This window comes from Neodiprion virginianus, chromosome 3 (assembly GCF_021901495.1).
Source record: "Neodiprion virginianus isolate iyNeoVirg1 chromosome 3, iyNeoVirg1.1, whole genome shotgun sequence".
Lineage (NCBI taxonomy): Eukaryota > Metazoa > Arthropoda > Insecta > Hymenoptera > Diprionidae > Neodiprion > Neodiprion virginianus.
In genome coordinates this window covers 40,626,320-40,645,705 of record NC_060879.1, presented here as the reverse complement: position 1 = coordinate 40,645,705, position 19,386 = coordinate 40,626,320, and the positions used below count along the sequence as shown (strand labels likewise).

The 19,386-nt window shown below is 38.0% G+C and overlaps 2 protein-coding genes across 3 annotated transcripts in view; both read left to right on the top strand.

Moving 5' to 3' along the window:
- Nucleotides 1-6,511: 6,511 nt before the first annotated feature.
- Nucleotides 6,512-8,678, top strand: LOC124300560 (kxDL motif-containing protein CG10681). The gene is made up of 5 exons (XM_046754777.1): nt 6,512-6,686; nt 6,942-7,141; nt 7,366-7,503; nt 8,032-8,081; nt 8,195-8,678. The coding sequence occupies exons 1-5, from the start codon at nt 6,538-6,540 to the stop codon at nt 8,240-8,242; spliced, it is 585 nt and encodes a 194-aa protein (XP_046610733.1). The 5' UTR covers nt 6,512-6,537; the 3' UTR covers nt 8,243-8,678.
- An 8,563-nt stretch (nt 8,679-17,241) lies between these two features.
- The window catches only part of LOC124301198 (protein CBFA2T3), a 50,363-nt gene continuing 48,218 nt past the window's right edge, over nt 17,242-19,386 (top strand). For both annotated transcript variants that reach the window (XM_046755973.1, XM_046755972.1), the window contains exon 1: nt 17,242-17,873. The gene's annotated coding sequence lies outside the window, so the exon portion shown is untranslated. The remainder of the gene's footprint in view (nt 17,874-19,386) is intronic.

The window sequence follows — 19,386 nt, the reverse complement described above, 5'->3', positions numbered from 1 at the left end:
ACAAATGTTAGAGCAGCCAGCGTTTTGTTTTTTTTTTTCAAGTAGGTATGTGGGTGTTTTTAGGATAAAGATGGTGATTTAAGTACGAGCTAAAGACGGAACAAACGTGAGTACTAAAATCATTTTTCGACCTAAAAACACTATACGGGCGTGCTCTATACAATATTTTTTCCAGAAAAGCGTGAAAGGTCACTTTGATGCCAGATGAGACCCGAGCGTCAGAACTGAACAGAAGTCTGAGCTATCGTATAAAGTATCGGTATTTTCTCATGAAAATTTTGAAACTCTCGATTACGTAAATAATAACGTACTTCCTTTGCGCTCCTTTCTGCCATACCTTATATTTCGAAGTATATGTTCATAAATGGCACCGTATTTATATACGTAACTCAAGAAACCTTAATATTATTAATAAACACTTGAATATAGTTGAAAAAATGGAACAAGTAAAATTTACTCACTGTCGCAAAATACTAACGCCGCTGAATTGCTGGATCTTTCAGGGCACAAAATCGATTTGCACTCTCTACTATTTACCAAAAAACTGCTGGACCTAGTCGTCTCTTGGCTCTTGAGTCCTCACTACCAATAACTTTTTTTAGAAAGTGGAGCCACGTCCAGCCCTATTTGCATTTCGGGAATATTTCACAAAATATTTTCTTGTTCGAGTCACACATTGTGGATGCAGTCCTCATAATCAGATGTAAGACAATGCAAAATGCATTGATCGAATCAGGCAAATCATTTTTCGCAGGGCAATTCAAATTTTGAAGCGTTGAAACGCGACCCTATCCATTCGTTCGAAAACAGATATCGCCACGCAAGTCTCGATTGTCGAAGACAGCTGCGCAATGGCGATTGCGCATGACGCAGAATGGTGTTTACCGAATTGCAGTCGGCTGCTGCGCCAGGCGGATTGTCCCAGAGCAGTGGAACGGTGGGTTGAGCTCACGGAGTAGTCGAACCAGAGATGAGTAGGGAGATCTCCAACGCTCGGCTTTTCGTGATACCAGCTAAGTTGGAGCGTCGACGTGACACCTAGGCGGCCACGCACCGAAGGTGGCCCATTTCCGACCTGACACCAGGCGGCCATGCACCGAAGGTGGCCCACAATCGTGTATATATAGATACACTCGGTTGCTCGAGCAAGTGGTTGCCAATCGCATCCTTGTCCCCGCTCGCACAGATGTTTCCAGGAATGCAAGAATTGGGATTTTTTTTGTTTCAGTTATGAATGTCAGCGAATAAAAGTATCTCCAGATTTGATAAATCTTGGATTCAATTAGCGGACGCTGAACCAAATTAATTAACTACTCCCAGTCCGAATACTTTTTTTTTTTTAATATATATTATTTTTTTATTGATATGAAAATAGGTGACGCCTGGTGTTCTCGAATATTTGTACACGCAGTCTATGGAAAAATATACGAAGCCAGCTCGATAACATTTATGCAAAATGTGCAATGGGCAAGTGGTTGGGGGAAATTTTTTTTTTCTCGAACTGAATCTTCCAGAGAAGCATCAGCGAATTCCAAGCAAGCTCCATAAACATACCGAGCAAACGCGCACTCACGGACGTAGCTGTGGTGTGGCTGAGTGGATACCACATGAGGATGAGTTTTCAATCACAGGTTTTTGCGCGAAGTTTTCCTGTATTTAAGTTAATTACTGCTGCCTTTGCTATGATACTGCATTCAAGTCTTAAACAAAACACTAAAAAATAAGTTAACCACTTAATGTAAAACAAAATGTTAGATTGAGCTTAAAATTTCAGCCGGAGTTACATAAACTAAGATAATTACAAGCGCAACATTGTAAATATTGTACATTTATTGTTCATCTAAATAAATATGGTTTCCTCCTCAAAAAAAACAAACAACATGAGGATGGAGTGATGCGGGACACGGGTTCGATCGCAGTTCACTCTTTATTTATTTATTTTTTTTAAATTCAATCCCGGCTTTTGATTTTGTATTTTCGGAGAAAAAAAACAAATGAAAGAAAGAAAATTTCCAGAGCCGGTCGATTTTTTCCTTCTTTCCTTTTGCTTTCTTTTTACTGAACCCACCCTTTTTGTAGTGGGGGTAACCCAGAAGAGAACAAATAATTGAAACAATAAAATTCCGAGAGTGAATCGATTTGTTCCCCGTTTTTGGCGCCTCTTTTCTTAATAAGGAAAAGTTTTGACAGTAATGAAAAATAGAGATTACTAAAAACAAATGTATTGTTTTTTTTTAATAACACCGGCCCACTAAAAAAAAAAAAAATGGTCTGTACTTTTGACCGGACCTACCTATCTTTATGTATTTTGACGCACTGAATCCGAATCTGAAGTTAGTTTTGCCCGTACATCCTCAAAATTTTGAGTAAATTGCAAAAAACCATAAAAATAGCCAAAAATTAGCAGTTTTGGTAAGAAAAAAATTTGTGGAACTATAGACCAAGTATGATTTTTATGCATTTTGGTCCGCTAAACCCAAATCTGAAGTTTATTCAACCATAAGCCTTTTAAAATTTGATTGAGCCGGTGTTATTAAAAAACAATACATTTGTTTTTAGTAATCTCTATTTTCCATTACTGTCAAAACTTTTCCTTATTAAAAAAAAAACGCCCATTTTATATCAGTCTTGACGAGCATTTCTTAAGAATTTTGAGAGATGCGAGATCGGAACGACAAAATTATTTCAGTAGCAACAATGTATGGACCCCTCTCCTTTTCTGATATTGGCAGCCAGTTAAGAGGCTTCACAGTGTTCAGTTTAGTGCCAGCAGCTCTCGAGGTAGCAAGATGGTAAGTGAATTACATAATCATTTTACATGTATGGAAAAACCGGCAGGTTTGACGATCGTCTATTTACTTTATAGATTAAGAAGAGAAAAAAAGGGAAGGACCTGTAGTCGTATTTTATACTTTACTTAATTTTCCTTGAATTGTCAAACGTTTTTATTTTTGATTGTATAGGAAGAAGGTGTGTGGGGAATTCCATTATAGTGCCCAAGAATGTAATACACATTTTCGATCGTTTTAACTTTTTTTTTTTTTTGGGAAAACATGTTCCTCAATTTACAAATTTCCTTAATGTTTTGGTATTCAAATCGATTCTTAACAATTTTGCGCACAGGTGGGATTTCTTTAATTATTTTTTCCCTAAACCTGAGGATATTTCCTATCTGAGATCACTGTCAATAGGCGAGATTCCGGAAATCATTAAATTACCTTTTTTTCTAATTAAAAAGAAAATCACATAAGGCCACTAAGAGCTCGAAATGAAAATCTGAAAAAATTAGAGATGGTTTTTTATATTCAAAGCCATTAACGTAAAAAATCCGTTTAACGATCATCCTAATAGATATACATTGTATATTGGGCATTCCACGTCAAATTTGCAACCCATGTACCTCACCCTCTTCGCTTTTGATAATTGTTTGGTATGATGTTGCAACCACGGTTTCAATCGACTTGAAACAGCGTCGGAATTTTTTGCAGATTTCTTTAGCCACCACTGAAATAGAAAAAAATTGAAAAACCAATTCCGAAAACGCTTCTTTTAAAATACTGAAAAAATTCACACTGATTTTATAATTAAAATTATGATTCTTAAGCACGAGACGATAACGGGATCTCTACATTTACTATTGTTTTCGCAAGTTTTTAATTTTCTTGGATCTTTGAATAACTTAAAAAAAAAGAATGAAATGGTATGAACTATATTCAGGCCTTCTGGCATTCCTCTAGATTTCAGAAAAATCGAAATCCATTAATAATAGAGAAATTTATGACCGAACAAATAAATAGAAACTCCAATTCCGGCATGAGAAAAAAAACTTGCTAGAAAAGTAGTAAATGTTGAGATCCCGTTATCGTCTCCTGCTTAAGAATCATATTTTTAATTATAAAATCAGTGTGAATTTTTTCAGTATTTTAAAAGAAGCGTTTTCGGAATTGGTTTTTCAATTTTTTTCTATTTCAGTGGTGGCTAAAGAAATCTGCAAAAAATTCCGACGCTGTTTCAAGTCGATTGAAACCGTGGTTGCAACATCATACCAAACAATTATCAAAAGCGAAGAGGGTGAGGTACATGGGTTGCAAATTTGACGTGGAATGCCCAATATACAATGTATATCTATTAGGATGATCGTTAAACGGATTTTTTACGTTAATGGCTTTGAATATAAAAAACCATCTCTAATTTTTTCAGATTTTCATTTCGAGCTCTTAGTGGCCTTATGTGATTTTCTTTTTAATTAGAAAAAAAGGTAATTTAATGATTTCCGGAATCTCGCCTATTGACAGTGATCTCAGATAGGAAATATCCTCAGGTTTAGGGAAAAAATAATTAAAGAAATCCCACCTGTGCGCAAAATTGTTAAGAATCGATTTGAATACCAAAACATTAAGGAAATTTGTAAATTGAGGAACATGTTTTCCCAAAAAAAAAAAAAAGTTAAAACGATCGAAAATGTGTATTACATTCTTGGGCACTATAATGGAATTCCCCACACACCTTCTTCCTATACAATCAAAAATAAAAACGTTTGACAATTCAAGGAAAATTAAGTAAAGTATAAAATACGACTACAGGTCCTTCCCTTTTTTTCTCTTCTTAATCTATAAAGTAAATAGACGATCGTCAAACCTGCCGGTTTTTCCATACATGTAAAATGATTATGTAATTCACTTACCATCTTGCTACCTCGAGAGCTGCTGGCACTAAACTGAACACTGTGAAGCCTCTTAACTGGCTGCCAATATCAGAAAAGGAGAGGGGTCCATACATTGTTGCTACTGAAATAATTTTGTCGTTCCGATCTCGCATCTCTCAAAATTCTTAAGAAATGCTCGTCAAGACTGATATAAAATGGGCGTTTTTTTTTTAATAAGGAAAAGTTTTGACAGTAATGGAAAATAGAGATTACTAAAAACAAATGTATTGTTTTTTAATAACACCGGCTCAATCAAATTTTAAAAGGCTTATGGTTGAATAAACTTCAGATTTGGGTTTAGCGGACCAAAATGCATAAAAATCATACTTGGTCTATAGTTCCACAAATTTTTTTCTTACCAAAACTGCTAATTTTTGGCTATTTTTATGGTTTTTTGCAATTTACTCAAAATTTTGAGGATGTACGGGCAAAACTAACTTCAGATTCGGATTCAGTGCGTCAAAATACATAAAGATAGGTAGGTCCGGTCAAAAGTACAGACCATTTTTTTTTTTTTTAGTGGGCCGGTGTTATTAAAAAAAAACAATACATTTGTTTTTAGTAATCTCTATTTTTCATTACTGTCAAAACTTTTCCTTATTAAGAAAAGAGGCGCCAAAAACGGGGAACAAATCGATTCACTCTCGGAATTTTATTGTTTCAATTATTTGTTCTCTTCTGGGTTACCCCCACTACAAAAAGGGTGGGTTCAGTAAAAAGAAAGCAAAAGGAAAGAAGGAAAAAATCGACCGGCTCTGGAAATTTTCTTTCTTTCATTTGTTTTTTTTCTCCGAAAATACAAAATCAAAAGCCGGGATTGAATTTAAAAAAAATAAATAAATAAAGAGTGAACTGCGATCGAACCCGTGTCCCGCATCACTCCATCCTCATGTTGTTTGTTTTTTTTGAGGAGGAAACCATATTTATTTAGATGAACAATAAATGTACAATATTTACAATGTTGCGCTTGTAATTATCTTAGTTTATGTAACTCCGGCTGAAATTTTAAGCTCAATCTAACATTTTGTTTTACATTAAGTGGTTAACTTATTTTTTAGTGTTTTGTTTAAGACTTGAATGCAGTATCATAGCAAAGGCAGCAGTAATTAACTTAAATACAGGAAAACTTCGCGCAAAAACCTGTGATTGAAAACTCATCCTCATGTGGTATCCACTCAGCCACACCACAGCTACGTCCGTGAGTGCGCGTTTGCTCGGTATGTTTATGGAGCTTGCTTGGAATTCGCTGATGCTTCTCTGGAAGATTCAGTTCGAGAAAAAAAAAATTTCCCCCAACCACTTGCCCATTGCACATTTTGCATAAATGTTATCGAGCTGGCTTCGTATATTTTTCCATAGACTGCGTGTACAAATATTCGAGAACACCAGGCGTCACCTATTTTCATATCAATAAAAAAATAATATATATTAAAAAAAAAAAAGTATTCGGACTGGGAGTAGTTAATTAATTTGGTTCAGCGTCCGCTAATTGAATCCAAGATTTATCAAATCTGGAGATACTTTTATTCGCTGACATTCATAACTGAAACAAAAAAAATCCCAATTCTTGCATTCCTGGAAACATCTGTGCGAGCGGGGACAAGGATGCGATTGGCAACCACTTGCTCGAGCAACCGAGTGTATCTATATATACACGATTGTGGGCCACCTTCGGTGCATGGCCGCCTGGTGTCAGGTCGGAAATGGGCCACCTTCGGTGCGTGGCCGCCTAGGTGTCACGTCGACGCTCCAACTTAGCTGGTATCACGAAAAGCCGAGCGTTGGAGATCTCCCTACTCATCTCTGGTCGAACTGTCAAGCGTGTTGCAAAGATGGCGGCCATCCAAGGGACGCCCGAGTCCGACGCTGGAAGTTTTGAGTGTTTTCAGAATTACACAGCCCCGGAGGTTTTCGTGCAAGGTCTAGCTGGCATCGTAGATCAACAAGATGTAGAATCCATGATTCGTGCTCAGAAACAAATGTGAGGATATGGGACAAATATTTATTTAAGTATAAGCTCGATCGGGGCATGAGGTTATGTTGTGCATTTATCCCCCCCGCTTATCGATTTCTTAGCCAAACGTCCGCATAACGCGCAAAATTTGAAATACGTCACTGATTTCTGAAGATTATTGGTTGAAAGAAAATTTCTTAAACTTAATTTCGAGTGCTTCGTTGCCGATTTTTTTATTTTTATTAAATACCTTAGTGATAATTATTTTGATTCAATTTTCAGGCTCCAAAGATTCGAGAAAACGAACGAAATGCTAACAAATTGCAATCAGCTATCGATAAATCGTTTGAAGACTGCGGGAGCCGAGTTTAAGAAACACACGACATTGTTAGCAGAGATGAAACGAGATTTGGATCACATTTTCAAGCGGATTCGAGTAGTCAAGACGAAACTGAGCCAACAATATCCGCAGGCGTTCAATGGTTAGTTATGTCCTTCGATCTTTAATACATTCTTAGCAATATTTGATCCATAGTGTTGTTTGTTATTATAATCTGGTTCAAGGAACGAAACAGAGAATGAACTCGAATCAAGAATTCGTACATACCAATAAAAAAATAAATTACATGTTACATCAAATTAAATTACTCAAATTACAATTTACTTAGGTTATACTTGCCAAATTCTTTTATATGTCGTGTGATAGAGGCTGTAAGGAGTAGCCTAGCAGAGGAAGTTATCGTCGAAGACATTGTGCCAGGTCCACCGCCTCTTCAGCCTGAAATATTACCATTACCTTTGCCCGTGGACAGTCATGTTACCGATGGAGATCCAGACTCAGACGGTAACGATGCGCACCTCAAATAACGACACCTTACTAACTCACGTGTATATAATCTAATACAATTATTGTCATCGTTGTTATCATGATTCATGTTATTTATTTAATGTTAATGTAAAACGATGTACAACGTGGTACAGTCAAAGTGCGTGAATTCATTTTACATTGTCAATCTAGTAGAACAAGTTTGATTGAAAAGTAAGGGAAAAACATTCGTATTAAGCGAGAATCGCTTGGTGGATCCACTGCTTTTTGGCTGTATTATATTATTATAATATGCGTCTTAAATTGTATAATATTAGGTTAGGCATATATGAATCTGACTTACGAAATATATATATCATTTATTTGTGTTTCGTATATAAATATTTTATTGTTTATATATACATATATATATATATATATATATATATATATATATATATATATATGCGTTTCACGTTAATTACCCTGCACACGTAACACATTTTTGTTTTACCTCATGTTCTTGTCCACTGATTTACTTCCGTTTCGTTTCTTTTCTCTTTCCAGCACCGTTGCGAAACACGGAGTCTTTCGTTGGGAGGTTGAAGCAACGCGCGGTAGAGATATATTATCTTTTTGATTTTTTTATTTTTTTTTATTCGTCATCCTTCAACTTTAATTTTCAATATATGTCCTGTTTTATAATCTAACTAACTCAACTGAATCACAGTTCCAGTGGAGGAGTTCCAATTCGCAAAACTTCGGAAAAGACGAGTAAAGAGCAGCAATAGCTCATCGACCGAAAGCAACAACGAAAACAGCAACGCCGAATCCTCACCGTGCACCTCAGACACTGGCTGATGAAATTTTAGAATTTTCCAACAGCCGATTGAGGAACTCGTAAGAATCCCAAACAAATTAGCCGACAATAAACAGTAACTTCGCTAGAAAGCAAACGTTCAACATTGAGGCCCCGGGATTTAATATTGTTACGATATGTACAATAATTAAAAATATGTATATATGTAAACAGCTCATGTACGAAAAATCGCGAGTTTATACATCGATATATAATACTACTATACATATACACCTATTATATTATTAATCGACTAATAGTTTTGAATGTACTTTATCACGTTACTTTTTTCATTCATTTTGCAATGTAAGCTATCGAACACACTTTATATGCCTAATAAACAACATTATTATTATTATACACGAATTTTGGCCGTGATAATTGGTCCTCGAATGAAACTGCATTTCTATAATGCAATCATAAAGGGTTGGCATCGAAATAGAAAATATCGATGAATCGTTATGAATTTTAACGGGTACCTTTACGTTGAATCAATATCAAAGAAAATAAGTTACGACTGGCTACCTTAATGCCATTGTATAGATATACAATATACATATAATACAATATGTGGAACGCAGATGCTTGTGTTGATATTTGTGCAACTGTGCACACATTGTACCAGCAGATATTTTCTCATTCAGGTTAATTTTATTGGAAAGAAGCATTACATACTACAGGCCATATTTACGTCCTCTAAAACTCGTACGTATTTCATTAAACAAAACTAATCATGCGAGACGATTTTATCCATGATCTATAAAACACAAGCAAGCTTCTCTCAGTCGTGTGAAATATCCGATCAATTTGCAATATCGTTTTTGCAAGAACGTCTTCATCGCTTGATCGCAGTTGAACAAGCATATACCGGATGAAAATATAATGCGAATTAGAAAAACCTTCGATAATTCCGAGCATATTCTGAGGCGTAGAATACATGTAACGCTACAGACCCAAAGCTAAACAGATATACAATACACGCTGTACTCGTTGCATGATAAATGGGAAACAGTTGTCACGTATAGAATCATTTTTCACGGAGAAACGAAATCGAATTAATCGCATATTCGTCCAAGATTTTTGCCGCCGCCACCTCCGCGTGGTTACCAGACGGAAGAAACGGGGCTGTCACCTTGCACCCCCTCCTCCCCAATCGAATACCTAGATACCTACGTAGAATACACGTAGGTACAACGGGAATGGAAACTGGAAAGCGACGAGGCTTGCGTCGAACTTGCGTGTAGTTAGCGAAAAAGGGACGGCGGATAGGAGGATGAGGGAAAGAGAAAGAGTGGGGAAAGGGCGCTGCAGGGACGCCAAGAGAATCTGGAAATTGGAGGAAAGCGGGAAAGACGACGGAGGCCAGCCGTCGCGACGCCGCCAGCTGCTCCACAGCTGTGTCTCCCACTTCCATTCCATTTCCTCCCCCGCTCCCACCCCCTTTCCCGCTCACTCTCTCGCTCTCTCTCTCTCTCTCGGTACGTGGAGGCGGCTGTGTGCACGTGCATGTACGATGCATATAGGCATGTACAAGTGTCCAAACAGAACCGAGTCTGATAGCTAGCGATAGTGCCCGATGTCCCACGTGCGTGCCACACGGTACCGATATACATACGTATATACGTATATCGGTATATGTAATATGCATGTACGTAACTATGTACGTGTACGCGATATGTACGGATCCAGCGAACCCAACCCATGGATCCTTGATCCTTGTTCTGATCCTTTCTCACCTTCGATGCGATACAGCTGGATGGTTCAGCTGGATGAAAAATTACAACGATTTCCAAGACGTTGCCTTGATCCTTTCATCGGATTCATTACCGTCATTCCTGGCGGATTTCGTCCCACTGAAATTGAACTAAAGTTACAATTGGATTTCGTGGTGTAGTTGAGAAATTTTTACATTGTATTTTCATTGAAGTTGCATCAAAAGCGTACCAAAATCCCACCCGAAAAATCATTGGAATAAAAATTTTTAACTCCAGCACTGGAATAATACTGAAATCGAAAAGATTTCCTATTCCACTGAAATTACACTGTATCTTAAGTTCATAATTGTAACTGAAATAACACTTGAAATCTACTGAAATTAAATAGGAAATATTTATGCTTACTAAAACCTGATTAGTGATGTTTTGGTGATACCAAAGTAGATGTTCCGCGTGCAATTTTGGTAAAACCGCTGTGACAAAATTGGAGAACTACACCAAAGAATTGAGCCGAATTTTAGTGATGACCTGGAATATCATTCTAATATCACTGATTTTAGGATCAACTGAAAAAAAGTTCCAATAACACGGTGGAATCGAAACCACCAGATACATCCGATCTTTCACAGAAATGATTATTATCATTATTGTAATGTGCGACCAGGAGGATTTTACAGCAAGAGTTCGTTCATGGAGGTGAAAATTTTTGCAAGTTAATCAATCAAACTGGTGGAAACTTGTCCCGTAGAACCGATTCATGTATAGAATCGATACCCACTCAGCACGGTATTCGTTACGCGATTCGAAATAACCATAATTGAGCATACCGCGATGCGAGTTGCCTGTAGAGGAATAGAGAGAAAAGTTTATTTTTGAACGTGAAGCGCCCATTCATCAAGAGGGCTGGTCTCACCCTCAACGCTACAGTCGAAAAATAGCCGTCTCACCTCGCGAAAATCGGTGCTAGCGAGCGGCAAGAAGGAAGGATCTAAAGAAGGAAGCGCGTGAGTGACAGGAAACAGCTGTTAATTGTTTGGCTCCACGAGTAGACTCGCGATGGCAAGGCGCAGCAGAGGTGCACCTGCTATCATCCTGTTCCGCGACACGAAGCCACCGAAGAACGCGTTTGTCTACGCTCTGCAGCGGTTCCAGTAGCATAATATGGCTTTTTTGGATACAGATCCCGATACCGACCACTTACCGACAGTTTAGCCGCTTCACAGCTCGGACAGAAACCCTTTTATCAGGTGGGGATACCCTCTATGGTGCCGGTAAGATGTCGTTATCGGGATTTGTACGCAGAAACGGCCATATTATTGTTACTGATTCCTTTTCCTATTCCTGCCGGAGAATTCGGTGAAAAATGAATCGTTGTCACCGCGGCCGATAATCGGATCCTCATTCCTCTTTACCTTTGACCCTTTGCGCGGAGTCCAGACGCTGGTCGCGAGAGATAGAGACGACGGGCTCAAAGGAGGCGAGGGGAATCGGGCATATGTACAACTATCCGACGCAGTCCGCGGGGCACATAAATGTCATAAATGCCGTAAATGCCATATGGTCGTCAGATGCTCCGGACACATGGTGACTTTTGCGAAACCTCGGCTTCGGTAGGTATGTACCGTGGGGCCAACGCTGACCCTGCAGAAATCCTTTTCTTCTTGGGCAAAAACTGCACTATGAACTACGGATCGAGCCGACCTTGAAAGAAGTTTTATAAGTAGGCATATATGTGTACGTATTCATCTCTGCAAGTAATAACTTCGGAGGATGTTTTTTTTTCCTTCTCCTGAATCGGAACAAGTTTGCTAAGTTGAAATATCTAAGTTTGCCAATGGTTTTTCTCAGGGTGCGATTCCATCGACTCATATGCGACTTGTGTTTCAGGTTCATCCTCCCCGGGGATCTTTGATGAACTGAAGAGGCGGGCGCAGAGACAGATTTAATCTAAGTCAACGAAACTAATCCAATCTTTGACTTTGCCTAACGGGCGAGTACCTGAACCACGCAACTAATTTCCGGCTCTCTGTTTCACAGTATTCCTGGATAAGTGACGAAACAGACAAAGGAACAGAAGCTCGCGGAACCAGCAAAACTTCAAGTCCGTAGACGCGATTCGCAAACTTAAAGAAAACCCTAAAGTCAGAGTCAAGAACACGAGAATTTGGGCAGGTATTGGTCAGGATTAAAGTCAATGAGAAGTTTGTATTGTCCATAAAAAAAAAAAAAAAGAAACGTAAAACAAGTTTACTGTAAATAAAGTATCATGTACTTCACCTGTTTCTATCGATAGATCGAATTGCCGAATTCTGCCGGTCAAGAAACTTTGCCGGTGATCTTTTGCTAAGATCATTTGCGTCTCGTACCCTGAACGATATCATTGTGCTTGAAGATAGGCGTAGGTTGATTGATCACTACACCTGTGTATCTGTACAGTGTCCGCAGTAGGCGTTGATTCACGTAGTACAAGCCGAGGTGACTCACCGTTAGTATTCTATTCTAATAATAGTTTGTTTGTACTGCAGCATAGACTAGAAAAAAAAAGGTAAAAAATGAAAGAAAAAACGTTGTCGGTGCGGCTTTTGTACAGCGATGTTTGGTTTTGAATGGTTTTCAATAGACATTTTGCGTGGGTGATCACGAGCCACGACATTTCTTTGAAATCTGAAGTCTGGGTTAAAAACTATGTAAATTATCAGTGTGAACCTACGAACCATATTCATGCATACTACGTTCTCTGCCTACGTTCTGCCTGCGGACATAACGACTATACCTATAATAGGTACCTGCGTGACGTCACCGTGAAGAGGATCTGGAAATCAGAATCAGGTTGATCGCCGGATGTGGATGTAGATGTGAATCTGGATATGAATGCGAGGAGGAGTGAGTGTGCCGATGACAGGGGTGTGACCGAGTGCTAATAATATAATAGGTGTAGGTCCCTTTGCGTGCTTATATGCATACCCACATACGAGTTACACCTACGCCCCTGTATACCTCGGCCCATCCGCTTGTTATAGATTAGGTATTTATTAATAATACACGTATTTTACGCACGTAAATGCGTATACGCATAATTCACCATTAGGCATGCATCGCGAACCCTAACGATAAAACATTTTTCTCCAATGAAGTCGTGCAATTATTGTTATACCTCACCCACTAAATATTCTCATCGTGCGGATCGTTATACACGGGTCGCAACATTTCTTATCATTATGACATGACGGAGCTCATAGAATTTCAGTTCAATGATTGCTGATTGGTGTGGCTTTCAGTTTACAGCTAAAGAGAGCAAGCAAGTAGCCTCTGATTGGAGGAAAAAAGACAGAAAGACGGACGGTGTGAATTGAATGGTTATTTTCCGTTTTTACACCCTATAGCCGAATGTCAGCCCAACCACTTGGCTCGATGGCCCAATTAGTCTCGCTTATTACACTGACACGTAATATAGGTATAAAACGCGAAACGCTCGTGCCCCAAGATGACTCGGGTTCTCTGACTCCCCCTGACTGCGTAGGTACCTGACTTAATAAACGATCTTCACCCTCGCCCCTTGTATCTTTACACCTATACGTGGGTATAGCTGCTCAAGTTGAAAAGCTTCGAGAATATGATTAACTATTCTCATACAGGTACCTGATTAAATGGGTAATTTCACTTGTTAGGGTGAATTAAAGGGTAGAAGAATTCATGTGTAAAAATGAGGTAGAAAGCATGGATGGTCAAGAAATGTTGCAGGAAGACAAAGTGACTTCTGTCAAATCCAAGGCTTTTTGCTTAAATTTATCAAGTAATCTTACAACGAGATAGTCGCACATTGAGTATTTATCAAATTGATGTATTCGTCATCTACATGATTGTTTTACTAAAAATGTAGAAAAATTGACTCTCAAAATAGTACAAAAGAGCCCGGACATTGAATTTTCAATTCAAATCCTCGTAAAATGGTACAAGAATCGGTGTATCCGGTTGAGTTTCGCAAATTCCAATTTTGCACACAGTCGTAAAGATGGAATAAAAAAAAATTATGCAATCGATTTCTGCACTCTGCACTCTTCCGTGACAAAAAAAAAACAAAAAAACTTCTCGTTGAATTCGTAATAAAAAATAGTTTTCACAAAAAAATAAGCCCGCATCGAGAAGTAAAATCGAACTAGTCTACTTGATTTTTACCAATTGAAATATCAAACTAACGTATCAGACTTTTTCGATTTTTTTTAATTTCCGATTCACCAGCCTCCCCGAAAAGTGTCGGTAAACGTTTCACGATTCATGTTAAACGTATACACGCTTATCAGATCCTGCGTAAATGTTGAGAGCCTTTGCTTTGGTGGGCGAGGATGCCAAGCAATGTGAGGCAAATCAAAGGCAGGTACGTAGGCATGTACAATGTACGTAACACATTAGGGTGGTCCTTGTTTAGGGTGGTGACGAATTTTTACCACCCTATCACTGAAATCAATTTTAAATCATTTAAAAAGAGTCTCCAAATTTTTTCAGATTCTTACTGCAAGTCTGAGATAGCCCGCATTGTGATCGAAGTTTCTTACGGAAGTGACATGAGAAAAACTTTTTTTCGCACTATATATTTTGTTGTGAAAGTAATAATGTTCCAAAAAATCTGTAACCGCGAGGTTTTAGTCGATATAAGTGATACTGTATGAAAAAAAAAAATACACATCATCGTACGAGGCAATCTAGACGAATTGCACTTTCTCTGAATAAAAAAAAAAGTCAGGTTTCGAGGTTGTGCAATTCGTCTAGATTGCCTCGTACGATGACGTGTATTTTTTCCCAAATAGTAGCACTAATTGTCACCAAAACCTCGCGGTTACAGATTATTTGGAACATTATTACTCTTGCAATAAAATATATACTGAGAAAATAAGTTTTACCCATGTTAATTTCCATAAGAAACTTCGATCACAATGCGGACTATCTTAGATTCGATGTAAGAATCTGAAAAAATTAGGCGATTGTTGTCGAATTATTTGAAGTTGATTTGGGGGATTGTCTGGCAAAAATTCGTCGACACCCTGAATAAGGACCACCCTGGTACACATACATGTATACCATGTGCCTATGCAGAAGGTGAAAGAAGACGAGGGAAGGAAGGTAAGCGAAGAAGGGAATGACGAGGAGGGCGACGAGGGTGAGGGGGGAGGAAAGGAATAAGGCTGAGCTATTTCTCAGCTTCAAAAGCAGAGTTTTCCCTGGCACTCCTCGGCTTTCTTCAACTTTTCTTAGCTTTTCTTAGCGGAATATATCGGGACGTCACAAACACGCAGCCAGTACCTCAACGGCTCACGATATCCTGGATCTAGCTCTCCGCGTATTTACGCACACACACACGTGACCTAGAGTTATGTATGCATATATTCGGAGTAATGCCACTTGTCTAAAAACAAGGTAAAAATAATCAATGCGTCGATTAATCTAGGTAAAAAAAAATAATCGAAGACGACTCGATTGAATCGGTAAAAATGGATCGATTAATCGATTATTTCGTTTTTTTTTTTTGAAACGATCCATATGCAACCAAAATTTCGTAAATTTTAGTATGCGATCTTAATAGCGGGAAAGTTTTTTGATAATTCATAGTTTCATTCAAAATAATTTTCAATTTCAGGTGAAAATATTCATTTATCTTTCACTTATTACACGAAATAGGAACTCAGTAAGTAGGACGATGATAATAATTGATACTTTAATCACATAAATTGAAATTGTATCGCGTCGTTCGTGGGACTAAAGAACAAAAACCGATTATAAGGAAAAACAATCGAGTCTGTCGATTAATCAGGTGTTTCAAAATAATCGATTATACTCGATTAATCGGGGAAAAAATAATCGATTGTTTTTGGTCATTCTTAAATACACATATATTATTATTAATACGTATAAGTACTCTTTTACGCTAGTTGATTGACATATTTGTCGCAGATCAAATCAGTCACATTCAATGCCAAAAGTCCCATCGATGATTTATCACGCGAAGTTATCTGTGTCAGAAGGTAGCCTGCGACAATTAGCGATTATCAAGAATTCGATGTAAAAAATAAAGAAAAACGAAACCATCCCACGTAACAATAGTTTTCGGCACGTTTTCCTAATTAAACGGTTATCCAAAAACGGCACTGACTTGGAAACAAATTACGTTACCTTCATTTTTCTCACCGATGGATATTTCTTATCAATAATTTTTTACTTTACGCCCGAGTTGCGGAAACTTTCACAAGTTGTATCACTCAAAATTAAATCGATCGACGATTCGCCAGAATAATCAAAAAAAAAAAAAAAAAAACTCACACCATACCTGTACGCCACTCGTGAAATCATTTGAAATTCTCTAAAATCTTACAAAATACAAATAGCGAACTCGTCTGAAGTATTTGAAATATATTTAAAACCCGACGAGAAGCTTTGAAATCCTGCGACACAATTTGAAAAAATGTCAAGATCCTAATTCCTTCCATGCCCGTGAATATGGCTTTCCAAATACATCGGATCGACGGATCAATAATACGGATAAGCCCGTCATTCGATATCGCAAGTTTCTGAATCCGTTGGTGGTATTGCAGGTGCGTTTCGGACGCGCACCGCACGCTGCATCATGCGGTAGGTAGGCACTTGCAGGTAGCCAAGCAGAATTCGCGCAGATGTGTATTGTTCGTACAGGTCTGTTGGTAGTACGTAGGAGCGGAGATAGGGCTGCAGACGTACCCGACGTACCCGACGTATCCGACGTATCCGACGTATCCGACGTATCGGAAGGTGGGCATAACGTCGCGGTTATTGGGACGCCCCCGCACGCTGCACGGTGTAACGCCTGCCTGGAGAGCCTCTGGCAGCCTTCCGCCTCTGCTCAACTCTGCTCGAGGAAGAGCCAGACCAGAGAATTCGTCGTCAGTCGGTCCGCGGCAGCCGCCAGAGCAGGACGTCGGCCTTTTTCGCTAATCGCGTCGTGCGGCATCTAGCTCTGTTATAATCATGCTCGACCTTTCCCTTATCGGCCGCAAACCCGAAGCGCTACGCTTCCCAAACATTGCTTGCCAATTATAGTTAACCTGGGGCGAGAAGAAAAGTAAATGAGGTAAACGAAAAGAACAAAAAAAAAAAAAAACAGACATGTCGAAATAAGAGACCAAAATCATAAATTGTATAATAATAACAATAATAATAATATAAATAATATAATAACAAGAAAAACAAGAATTGTTAATCAAACTTTGTACAGTGAGAAAGTAAATAGTTGTTTTTCTAGTGATATGTATATGTTGCATCGAGTTTCTTCTGTTTATTTTATTTATATTTTTGTTTTTTTTTTTTTGTTTTTCTTCTCCTCACCAAAGTTTCGTTACTCATTCTTATACTCCGTTGCAATATCCAAAGATTCATATATGTCCGAGCATTCATGTGCTAATTAAGATAATCGGTTGTAATTGTAGTCGAATTTAAGTTGTACGTAAAATGTGTGATTTCAAATTGTGCGGGATTTAAATAGACTTGGTTTGAAATTGAGAAACGAGAAAAAAAGAGAGGGATAAAATTAATGAGTATTTCGTGCCGTTTGTTGGTCGTTGTACGGTAGTTGTTTTTTTTCTTCTTTTTTTTTATTTTTATTGTTTTTTCTTCCGGTTATCCAAATATCATCAACACTTGTACGTTTTTATAATTGCAAAAAACGTGATTCAATTCTCCTCACCCACGCACCTCAGTTTTGCCATTTGGATTTATTATTTAACCTCGTCTATGTACGAACACTTCGACGTTGCTGCTCGAATACTGTACTGCGATCCTTGATACGCATCTTCGTGGAGACTGCAAAACAGGTAAATCAATAAATTTAATTAACAATCTGTATTTGGTACATCAAAGGAATGAGGGAAAAAATAAGACGATAATTAAGTATAATGGAAATGAGAACGAAGATTGGTTTGGGTAATAGGGTTTCATCGTTTGTTTCAATAGTCGTTTATTTTCGCGCGTATCGCACACCTGTGTGCTGCAACGTGCATAAATCTAGGCGTTGAGACACAAGAATTTATAGGTATATACATGCAAGCGATCACGTCGAGGGTCGACGATTTATTTCGAAAGTATCGGAGATCATTATCATCGGACAGTTCCTTTCTTCTTAAATGAGATGAATTTTCGGAGACCTGAGTATAAGAAAATATTCACGATGATTGTCGAATCTAAATCAATCGCTCAATCTGATTTTTACACATATTCGTTGCACAGTTGTCTTTCTTTTTCATTTAATCCGACTTTTACGACGAATGAAATTAGTGTACAAGTTTAGAAATTTGTCGTAGGAAAAGAAAGGGTGGTAGAAAAAAAATAATAAAATACCTGACACAAAGTTTTCGTTATTAATGGACATGTTTATACCGCGCAAACACTCATCATCAGGTGTCATAGTTGCTATACAGGTCTGGTAAAAACCGGTGTAAGATGGGCAAGCGCCTTAAGGGGCAATACCACTCGTCGAAACCTAAAAAATACACAATTTGTTTTTGTATCGCAGAAAAGGTTTGAGGAAGTTATTAAGCATGTATTTGAGTATAATATAAAAAACTTTCATCAACAAATATTGAAAAATGGCGACACTGAAGTCATTTTCGTGAGACAAATTTGAATTCGGAAAAAAAAAAAGAAATCACCTAATCCACGTATCAATCGCTGCAGAAATGCATAGGGGATTTTCGATAAGTGAATTTGAAGGTTATTTATTAACCAATAAGTGCACCGTCTACGGTCGAAAATTAAATATTTTCATTCAAATACTCGCCAATTACACAAAGATCAATATTTTCAAAATCTCTCACGTATTTCTCTAGCTATAGACGTGTAGATTAAGCTGGTTGTTTTTTGACTAGATTCAAATTCACATCCCTTACACCGATTGCCGCAGAATTCAACACATCTCGCGAGAATGGCTCCAGTATCACCATGTTTGAATATTTCTTGATAATAATTTTTTGTATTATACTCAGATATATGCCTAATAACTTCCTTAAATAGTATTGTCTTATTACCTTTTCTTCCATCCAAAAAAAGTGATTAATAAAGCGTTTTCTTTTGTTTCTACAGTGGTGCTACCCCTTAAGCCACGAGGAGAGAAAATATTTTTTCTATCTAAGTCACATATCGCATGTCTAAAACAAAACCGTAACATCCGGAAAAACGTTTACTTATGAATTTTGTGTTCAAATTAAGGTATAAATGGTACAACATGAGTTTTTATGGGAGTTTCGAAGAAACGAGATCTTTTCAGTCGTTACAGTTTGATTTTTTGGACGTGCGATGTAACGAGCCTCTTTACACCACGAACGCCGAAAA